Here is an 11,084-nt window from a genome sequence, read left to right on the forward strand (position 1 = left end):
TATTTCATTTAATACTTGCTTTTCCCAAATTTAAAATAAATCACCGGTATCATTCATATCAAGCTCAAAACAATTGAATTGCTTTTGCAAACAAATTATCAAATTGTTCTTTGTAACAAAGAAACAATCACAATTAGAAGACTAAATATTTTAATATTATAAAAAAATAAAAGAATAAAAGGCCTCAGTACACAGTAAACCAATCATCATCATCTACATTATCCATTTCTGAAACATAATCTAGTCGACTGTTTCTAAGCAAACGCTCTTGTTCACGTTCTCGTACGTAGTTCCAAATTACATAACGCTGGAATAAGGACTTCAATAAATTTATACTCACTTAAAAAAACCTAACAATAATATATAATGTTCATGCAAATTACCTAGAATAAAGATGAGTTTCAACAAGTAGAATTAAACTTTCATGAGGAGCATGCATTTTTCCTGCATGCTGAAGAATCTACGTCCACATTATCAACACAAATGAGGAAAGTAATAGAACGTAGTACTAAAAACAATATAAGCTCATTCATTCATTCAAAAACATGTCACAAACATTTACCCGAAAAAATAATATAGCAAGACAAATTATTAAGTAATACATAAAAGATAGAACAAAAAATTGACAAGATTGTAAACATAAAGTAAACAAATTAAAAGTAACTAGTGAATATCTCAATGTATATCTCTAATCACGTATAAAATAGAATATGGAAAAGGCTTAGCTAACGAGTAATTAAAATTAATAATCATTAAATGTCAGCTTTTTTGCGCTCTATACTTTTATGTTTCCAATAATTAAAAAGAAAATACTACTAAATAAACTTACATAAAACGATAAAATAAACTAATAATTTGAAATTAATATAACTATCTCTAAGTACATTCAAATAATTAAATACAACATCAAAATGTAAATTATTATTTGATATCATTATTATTGATTACAATAATCAAATCACAAATGTTATCTTAAAATTGTTTTGTATAACTGAAAATATTTAGTTGGTCAATATATCTTTTAATTACCAATAAAAAAATTTCAAGGCACACATACTTTTTTCCATATGCTAAAGAAATTTACCATCTTGATGATGTATCATAATATTAATTTTCATGGCAAACTGAATAGAAAAATCTATTTGAAATCAACATAAGGTTATTGCAATAATATCGGACGTGAGAAAAAATATTTCTGTAGAGAGAAATTTTATTTAAACATCTAAGTGAAGAGAATTTGTAAAAAAAATCAGATTTCTCACATATGATGTCATTGCCACAACATCCTAACTCTTATCACTGATATATACAATCACAGAAACACGCATATATATATATATATATATATATATATATATATATATATATATATGTTTAATTTGAGTTAAAAAGTCCGGCGTTTCATCAATAAAAATAGTATGAAAGTTTTTAGAAATTTATTTATTTAAAATCCATATGTTACGGCTATCAATAAGTGGCAATCAATTTAACTAGAAAAATTAAAACTAAATAAATAATATGTAAGAAATTTCATAGAAAAACAATAATGATAATAATAATAATAATAAAACACTTACAATTTTGTATCCTAATATAACACATTAGGATACAAAATTGATAAAATATATATTTTTCAACATCACAGATGGTAAAACACACAAAACATGATAACTTAACAAGTTGTCGAAACTATGTATTTACTGTTCTGAGATTAAGATAGAAATGTCACATTTTTTCTTGAAGCAGTTTTTAGCATGTGTTCAAATTTTATAGGAAAAATTGATTGCCACTGAATGCAGGCTAAGATGCTAGCCGAAACGTATGGATTTTAAATAAATAAATTTCTAAAAACTCTCATACTATTTTTATTGATGTAACACCCGACATTTTAACTCAAATTAAACATATTATATCAACATCAAATTCAAGGCCATATATATATATATATATATATATATATATATATATATATATATAAAAATATGAACCAACAATCAGACATTATAGCAATAGTTTTATGAATTATGCACATAAGTTCATTTAAAACTCTTAATCTTAAGCACACTATTACATTGTGAATTATCATGTAATTTTTAGACTTTATTATTATTAAATTATAAATTTTAATTTGATTATTAATTAAACAAAATCTATATATTGATGTAACGTCTAATCGTTAGAACTGAACCTCCAAAAACCTCAATATCAAATTCAAATTATTTATACATATATGTGTGTGTGTGTGTGTTTGTTGCACAGTGGCAGCCGGTGGATAATTAAACTGGTACTTTTTAATATCCGACATATATACATTACATGTCACCATTAAATGGAGCTTCATAAAACATTTATCATATACAATTTTTTTAATTAATAAGTTACATAATGTAGTGATTGTAAGTAGAAAAGGGTACTGAGTCAATGAAGCCCAGGAAAACAATTCAATATATTTATTGAAAATTTGAAAGGGGTTATTTCCTTTTACTTTAAATGATCATAAGAATAATTAGTTTAAATAAAGGGTAAATAAAGTTATGAAAGCATAGAGTTCCTACTGTCCGGATATTAAAATTTGCTTTCGGTCGCCGTCTACAATCAAAATAAGCACAAACTGATTTTGCATGTGTGTTTGCTTTATACATTGAAAGTTGAAAGAGGCAGAAATGAACTCTCATTCGTTGGAATACATAATTCTTTGATTATGTTCAAAGTAACTCACAATATTGTGACCCAGTTCATTTAGGGTTAATAAATAATGAACAATAATATTTGTGTACAGAATAAATAACCCATTTTCAGGAATAATACCAAAAAAGGTAGAAACATCTTGAAAAATGTAATTAAATATTTAAGGAACTTACGAAAGGCAAAGGTTGCATTTGAATGTTTTAATTTGATACTAAACATAAATACACCTAAGTCTGTTTTTACACGGTCTTTTTGTACACGGTTTTGATATAACACGGTTTGAAAATTGAATATTTTTAATTTTTTTACACAATTTTATTCCATTTAGCACGATTTGAAATTTTATGTACTTAAATTTTTTTGTCAAATTTAATTTTTGCGAAGTATGTTCATATCACAAAAAAGTATTTATGAAAGAAAAAAGTCTGAAACCATCGATAGTATCGATAGTTTGCGAACACTAGCTTAAAGATTTAAGTGAATTCCCCTTTAGCGCGTACAAACAATTTTTACTGGTCAAAGCAAATGTGAATAGCACTAATTTAATTCTTGTTCTTAAAAATTCTTGTTTTTCACCAATTTTAATAGGTTTTAGAGATTAAGAACAAATCACCCATTTTTGTATAAGATCAATGTCTTTTTTTACACGTTTTTTTTTTTACACGGATTCTTCTGGAACCAATCTCCGTGTAAAAACAGACTTAGGTGTATATATATATATATATATATATATATAATTTTAAATTTGTTGTTGATATAATATATTATATTGGTTTAAAGATCAAGCATTACATCAATAAAAAATTGTATGAATGTTTCTTTTAATTCATGAAAAATCCATATGTTTCAGCTTTCTTCAGTGGAATATATTGTCAACCATAATAATTAAACTAAGTAAGTAACTTGTAACAGTTTATGAATAATAATAATAATAATAATAATAATAAACTAATTTTAATCTGTCTACAGTCAGTACACAGTTTCGATAACTTACTATATATTATACATGTTTATTTGTGAGGTTTGTTGTAATGTCAAAACATACATTTTACAAAAGTGTACAATTTAATACCATGGAGCAATTAAAGTTAAGGATACCAAATTGTAAGTGTTTTTAGATAGTTTATTATTATTATTAACTTCCCTATACTATTGTCCAGATATTTTGTACGATCTCTCATACCAGACACTTCCATCTATCTGAGATGTGTAAAATTTATATTTTCAATAAAATAATAAAAATAGGGTGTTATAGTAATCGCAGAAAAAAACGAAAATAATTTTTTTTATATATCTTTACGTTTAAAAGATTTCTGAACATTTTGGCATACCTTAGAAAAAATAGATGCATGCCAAAGTGTGTGTGTGTACTATGTGCGAGTACAAATTTTCGTCCACGAATTCGGGAACACGAGTCAACCGATTTGAATAATTCAAAAAACATTCGATTTGTAATTGTATTTGATTAATGATAGACGTGCTGATTAGTTTTTGGCAAAGACAGGTCCAGCCGTTTCAAAGATACTACGCAAAAAGTGTCAAAAACGGTAATTCAGTTTGTGAGAGAATGGGGCGTACAGTTTGAATAATTCAAAAAAATTATGCCATACACCACTAGTTTTTATTTCTAAACTGTTTCAAATTATTTACTTACAATTAGTTTAATTATTATAGTTGACAATATATTCCAATGAATGAAGGCTACGATGTTAGCCAAAACATATGAATGTATAATAAATCTTTATAAAACATTCAAACATTTTTTTAATTGATGTAACGCCTGATCTTTAAACCTAATATATATATATATATATAAATATGTGTGTGTGTATATATATGTATATATATATATATATCAGTAAGTTCTACTAAGGCGATACATCAAACAAAAGGCAAAAATTGAAAATTTAAAATAAACTAGATAACTATAAAAAAATTGGTAAAAACTATATATAGAAAGAAGCTTGTTTGTTTTCTCTTTTTATGGCTTTTGTCTATATATATATATATATATATATATATATATATATATATATATATATATATATATATATATATGTTTTTATCAATTTTTTCATAGTTCATATTAATTTTTCACTTGCCTACATTGATGATGATATAAATATTCAAGTCAAAATATTTGGAAAAATTAAAGATTAATTTATAAATCTTTACCTTTCATTTAATGTTATCACCTTATAAGAACTTACTCATATCTCATCATCAAAATTAACTACTTTAACATTATATATATATATATATATATATATATATATATATATATTATATATACATACATACATATATATATATATATATATATATATATATATATATGTATGTATATTTTATTGTCCAAATTATGTTTGTAATCTAGAAAATGTAAAGTGTATCATCACAGCCATAACTATAAATAAATATTTCCGAAAGCTGACATTATGCTTTCTACAAATATTAAAATTCATTAAAATTAAAGGAATGCAAACTCTAAATGGAAAATAATAATATTGCATTAGAGGTAAAGGCAGTATATAACAATTTGTATATAAAAATACTACTATAGTGAAAATGCATCCATATCTCTGAGCAAAATCACTTTGAATGCAAGCAAACTTCAAAGTGTTTTTTTTATCACACAAAACTAAGGATACATTCTCGTATCACGCGAATCAAATTGTTTTATTACTTTAGTGGCTTAAAGAATGCAGAAAACAAAGATAATTTTAGCAAAAACAAATTTCAATTAACAATTATTTTTAAAATAAGGCCAGCTTTTAACAATTTGACACACTAACAGCTATAAAAACCCTTACATTAAAATCTAACTTTAACTGATTTATTAAAACAGAAACTAATTAGGCATTGAGTTTCATCTGACTTTAAAGAATGCTATATTAAAATATGTGCGTTACTTTAATGCCTATCTAATTAATACTTGTGATTTCATTCTGTTATATCATTTATACAGAATATTGCGCTATTTTTATTGTTGTAAAACATACAACATAATAATAATTGAACTTATGATTAAAATACATAATTAATAAAATTAACAGATAGAAAATATCCGCAAATAATTGAATCAAAATATAAAAAGTTAAAACTGTTTATAGTTAAAATCCACACTAAAAAATATATAACCATTAATAAAAAGTATCAATATAAAGTAGAGAAATATCAAACATTTAAAAAAGTTTCATAAAATATTGTTAACCCCGCTAGTATTTGGTCAATAGAATTTGGTCAATGAGAAATTACATAACAAAAATATTAGAATATAATTTGCCAATGCAATTTCTTTGATTCTATCATTTGGGATCAGGGAGAAAGTAACTTGATATGTAGCTATCATTGTGAATGTATAATATGTATTCCAAGAGATGCATTGTGCCATTGAAGTAATAAAAGAGCAAGACGCCTTCTAACCTGAACCATGTCAATGTCCATTTCACGATTGCGTGATCGCCTAACAGGGGGTCCTACATCAGCCTTGGTTCCATCTGGCAATGCATGTAGGTAGAAGCATTTGTTTCCAAATGGGCATTTTGCTCTTCCTTGCTTAAAATGTTTGCAAGGCTTCTGACTCAATGCTTGCTTGTAGTCGGTCAAAAGTTTATCTTTGCCACATGTAGCATCAACCCAAACTGAACTTGGACAAACAAAGTCAGAAGTAACACGGCATTCCGGACAAGCCCTAAAGTAATTCAACTCTATTATGCAATGCAAATAATAAATTTCTCAATACTTTAGTCAATATCATCAAATTAACATTATTATACTAAAATGCAGCATTGCTTAAATAACTAATAAAAAAACATAGTATATGAATAAACAAATGAAAGTTTATAAATTAATATATAAACTATATGGAATATATAAATAAAATATTTTCTACATTCCATTGTGTAATACATTGATTCCACATATACCACTTATAATTATATTTAAAAGAGTAAGAATTTATATTTTAAAAGCATAAGAGAATTAAAAAAAATTATAAAACTTTAAAATTTTCGGTTACCTAATAATTTTATTTTCAAATTGTCTAGCTTGTCTCCATTTACGAATGCAAGTTAAACAAAAGCTATGATTACAATTAGGCAGTATTCCAAATCGTTTTTCCCTTTCAGGTTTTTCCATAACAATTTCATAGCAGATGCCGCAAGTCTGTTCTCTAGACCTATTCAGAGCCTCTTCATCAGGTTCTTGCAGAGTTGGTGGCGCTGCAGATGCTTGTGGCACTTGGTTTCTAGGAATGTTAGAAGAAGTAGACATATTATTGAGGTTGATATTTGGTCTATAGCACATTTTTTCAATTTCGCACTGCATCTCTCCGTCATCATCAGATTCATTCTCATTAGTATCAATTCCACGAGCAGCTTTAATAACTTTTGATATATGTTTACAGCAGCATCGAATCTTCAGTCTTGAAAGCTAGAAGAAATCATATTAAATAGAACCAAACCATATAAATAAATGTAATAGCATTAAAACTTCTTTAAATATCTTGAAAAATTATTAACCAAGAAACTTAAAATTCTTCTAGTAAAACGTAATCAGAAGTGAGATCTGATTTCAATTGAAATCAACTATTAAAGCAAATGAACCAGCTTGATTAATTTCAGTAAGTAATGATTGTAATGTAATATCGAAAGTATTTTCTTTTTCTTTCTAGACCTTGCTGATGAAAACTTGATACGGCAAACATATTTTTTTTTACCTGTGGTGCAGATTGAGAATAATCAGTCTGGCCATTTGAGTTTGGTACAAACTCAGCTGCATTTACCCAATTTTCTTGCACAACCGTCGTTGAGGGATTGGGATATTGCTGCACTTGTTGCATCGGATTAAAATTATTGGTTTGATTAACTGGAACACTTCTAGCATACGACGCATTAGGAGAGGAGTTAATATGCAAGTAACGACATTGCTCTCCATTACGGCAATTACCACGTTGAAAAAATTTGCACAAAGTTCTGGGCATCTTGTCAACTATTATTTAATAAACGTCTTGAATTTTATAAGGCGACTATTGTTAATTCTAGCTTTTAAGAACGAATGTTCTGGCGATAAAGTTTCTTAATTACCCTCAGAGTTGGAAGACATTATATACGTATTCGTTGTTCGTTCTTGTTGCAGTGCTTAGTCCAACACAAAACAATTAAATATACAACATGCAGTCAACATAAATTAATTAAAGATTAAAATCAACAAGAACGCACACAGCGACCACAGCAACAAATCTCCTTTATTCTGAACAATAGCAGAAACTTTACGGGCATAGACAATATTTACGCTTTGCCTTTATGAGATGTTTGTTATTCTTGTGCTTTTGTTTTGTTTGCATCTCGTTTTTGCATTGCCATGTTGGTATTTCGTAATACTATCGTACTTCAAGTTGCTTTCATGCACGCAGAATTCAAATTCAATCGAATAGACTTGTCGGAAAAAATAATCACCCATTGGCATTATAAATATATTATAAACTAGTGGTGTATGGCATTCTGACTTAAGGCAAATTTGGCAAGTATTATTAAAACTTCCATAAAATATCTAGTAATTTGATCTGCATATGTCTAATGACCATTTTTGACCGCTAAATGGCATTTTTTTAATTTTTTTATTAGATCTCCGAAACCGCTAGACCTGCCTTCCCAAAAATTTAATCAGTTCTTCATCTTGTCAATACAAGTAAAATGTTTTGTGAATTATTAAAATCGAACGCTCCGTTCTCTTACAAACTAAGTTACCGTTTTTGGCACTTTTTGCCCAGTATCTTCGAAACGGCTAGATTTTGCCAAAAACTAATCAGCACGTCTCCTTATTAATAGGAATTGAATGTTTTTTGATTTATTCAAATCGGTTGATTGAAAATTTGTATCCGCACACACACACACATATATCCATTTTTCTAAGGTATACACAAATGTTCAGAAATCTTTGAAACGTAAAAATATATAAATATTTTCATTTCGATTTTTTTTTATTACTATAACTTACCCTAAGTTAATATGAGTCATAATCAATAATAATAATATTTCAAGCGTTTCTCAGACTTATTCATAGTAATTATTTATTTACATATTATAGTTACTTAAATAATTAAAGTAAAATTATTTCATTATACATTTATTTAATTGAGTTTTGTAGCACTATTTTCGATTCTGAAACAAAAAGCTGGAATTAAAAATACATTTTGCATTCAATATTTATAGCTCTATTATAAAGTCTTATTAATCTCTTGTGCAATAGTAATAACAAATATAAAAAATGAAAAATAATATTTAAAAGTAAATTAATAAAACTACAAAATATAGCTGCACAAAAAAATAAAATTATGAAACTATTTATATAAATATTTAGTGATAAAATAATTATAGAAATCGAATTAAATATTGAATTCAAAGATAATGTAACAAACAGAATCATTTTCGATAAAAGCTCCTGCAAGAAGCAAAAAAAATATTGTTTTCGCGAACGCGCGGATATTAGATTTTAACTTATTTATTCAATGTTTTATTTAGTTTTTAACTGTTTATAGCAATTTCATATACTTATTTTTTTCTTGAAAATCAACCCTTCTTAAAACGGTCTAATAAAATATACGTGTGTAGTATATGATTATATATCAGTAGTATATTCTCATAAAAACGTAATTCATAAAATCTGTATACACTTAATTTTTTTTAAATTAAATTTGATTACTGTAAGTTTCAGAACAGATTTATAAAATATTCTAAACAAATTCGACTTTATTATATGATACCTATTTTTTTATTCATCTGGACAAACACTCCTGAGATCTAAATGCCCTGGTTCTTAAAAAGCATAGAATGTGCAGGAAAGTGCAGGAAGTTTGTACATAATGGTTGATATTGTAATAAATAAAATCGTCTAAAAATAAACCTATATGTGTCTGTTCAGACGATATGCTAGATTCCTGTACGAAAATGATGAATGCAACATAAAACATTAAAGTATCGTGTTTCATAGCACACGAATTTCGAAAATTTTAAATAGAGAAATGTAGATTCATGATTACTTATGAATATAATACATACATGTATGTATAATCCCACATAATACGCCACTTTTTACTAGCCCCTGCATCCCGCATAATAAGCCTTCTGGCTAAAGTTGCGTTTTTGGTCCGGTCCCTGGAAAACCATCTTAACTGGGTTTTACTGTTTACGCATAATTGAAGTTTTCCTGAATGGCTATTATTACTTAGGATTTCAATTTTATAAACAAGAACCCTTCATTTTTACTCAAGCAATTATTTTATTAATTTTTTATATATTTTATTCTACGCTTCAAAAATATGGAATGTGCATTTAAAACAATGAAACTGAAAAATTTTCTAAATTAAAATCAAATTGGAATGAAACTGAAAAAATGTCTAATTTAAAATCAAATTGTAATGAAACTGAAAATTTTTCTAATTAAAATCAAATTGGAATGAAACTGAAAAAATTCTAATTTAAAATCAAACTGGAATGAAACTGAAAATTTTTCTAATTAAAATCAAATTGGAATGAAACTGAAAAAAATCTAATTTAAAATCAAATTGGAATAAAACTGAAAAATTTTCTAATTAAAATCAAATTGGAATGAAACTGACAAATTTTCTAATTTACAATCAAATTGGAATGAAACTGAGAAATTTTGTAATTAAAATCAAATTAGATATTTACAAGAAATATTGTTTAGATATGGTTTTTTGGTGATTGTTATGCCGTGGTTTAAAATTTATTTATATGTTTCAATTTTATACTTATTAGACTGTCAATATAAGTTTTATGCATTTATATATTTAATATAGTTGTACATAAACGTGCATGTTTATTTTTATAATTGAAAGGAGATGTATAAATAATTATAAATTAAATTAAATCGTTTAAAAACCGAAACTAACTTTTTGTTATTTATAATTACAACATGTATTTCGATATATGTATTTAACAAACAAAAACTCGTCTTACGTTGCAAAAAAATCAAATGCAATTTAACTTTGTTAAGTATATGGGCGACGGGACTTGCTTTAGAGATCCTGGGTTCGATAGCCACTTTGAGCAGCCTGTTGTCAGGCAACAGTGACAACGATTTTCACTTCGAAATATAGATAGCAATATGTTTCCAAGTGAAAATTACAAGCCAGCCCTATTAGATAAATCTAATAATAAAATCATCAAATATGGATGAATTTACCATTGAGTTACCATCTAAAAATATGAAGTAAGGAGAAGTTTCAGCCCAACAGCTTATAGTACATGAGATTCTGATTGCTGTTAATATATGAGGAATATATATATATATATATATATATATATATATATATATATATGGGCTTAAAAGCAATTTTTAGAACAAAACATAGTTTGTTGACACGCCCTGTA

The 11,084-nt window shown here is 26.4% G+C and overlaps 1 protein-coding gene across 1 annotated transcript; it reads right to left on the reverse strand.

The window, feature by feature from the left end:
• Positions 1-23: 23 nt before the first annotated feature.
• LOC113377378 (probable E3 ubiquitin-protein ligase makorin-1) lies at positions 24-7,985 on the reverse strand. The gene is made up of 4 exons (XM_026617676.1): positions 7,409-7,985; positions 6,710-7,122; positions 6,115-6,382; positions 24-307 (listed from the first exon to the last, which is right to left on the reverse strand). Exons 1-4 carry the CDS (start codon positions 7,670-7,672, stop codon positions 185-187), a joined length of 1,068 nt encoding a protein of 355 aa, XP_026473461.1. The 5' UTR covers positions 7,673-7,985; the 3' UTR covers positions 24-184.
• Positions 7,986-11,084: the final 3,099 nt, after the last annotated feature.

Source organism: Ctenocephalides felis, unplaced genomic scaffold (assembly GCF_003426905.1).
Source record: "Ctenocephalides felis isolate EL2017-DRISC unplaced genomic scaffold, ASM342690v1 CF-g0.4_SCAFFOLD_01886, whole genome shotgun sequence".
Classification (NCBI taxonomy): domain Eukaryota; kingdom Metazoa; phylum Arthropoda; class Insecta; order Siphonaptera; family Pulicidae; genus Ctenocephalides; species Ctenocephalides felis.

Coding starts and splice junctions, on each gene's coding strand:
- LOC113377378 (XM_026617676.1), bottom strand. CDS start 7,672: ATGCCCAGAACTTTGTGCAAATTTTTTCAACGTGGTAATTGCCGTAAT. Junction 6,383..6,709: donor TTTGAAAATAAAATTATTAG/GTAACCGAAAAT, acceptor GAATTACTTTAG/GGCTTGTCCGGAATGCCGTG. Junction 308..6,114: donor TGGACATTGACATGGTTCAG/GTTAGAAGGCGT, acceptor TCCTTATTCCAG/CGTTATGTAATTTGGAACTA.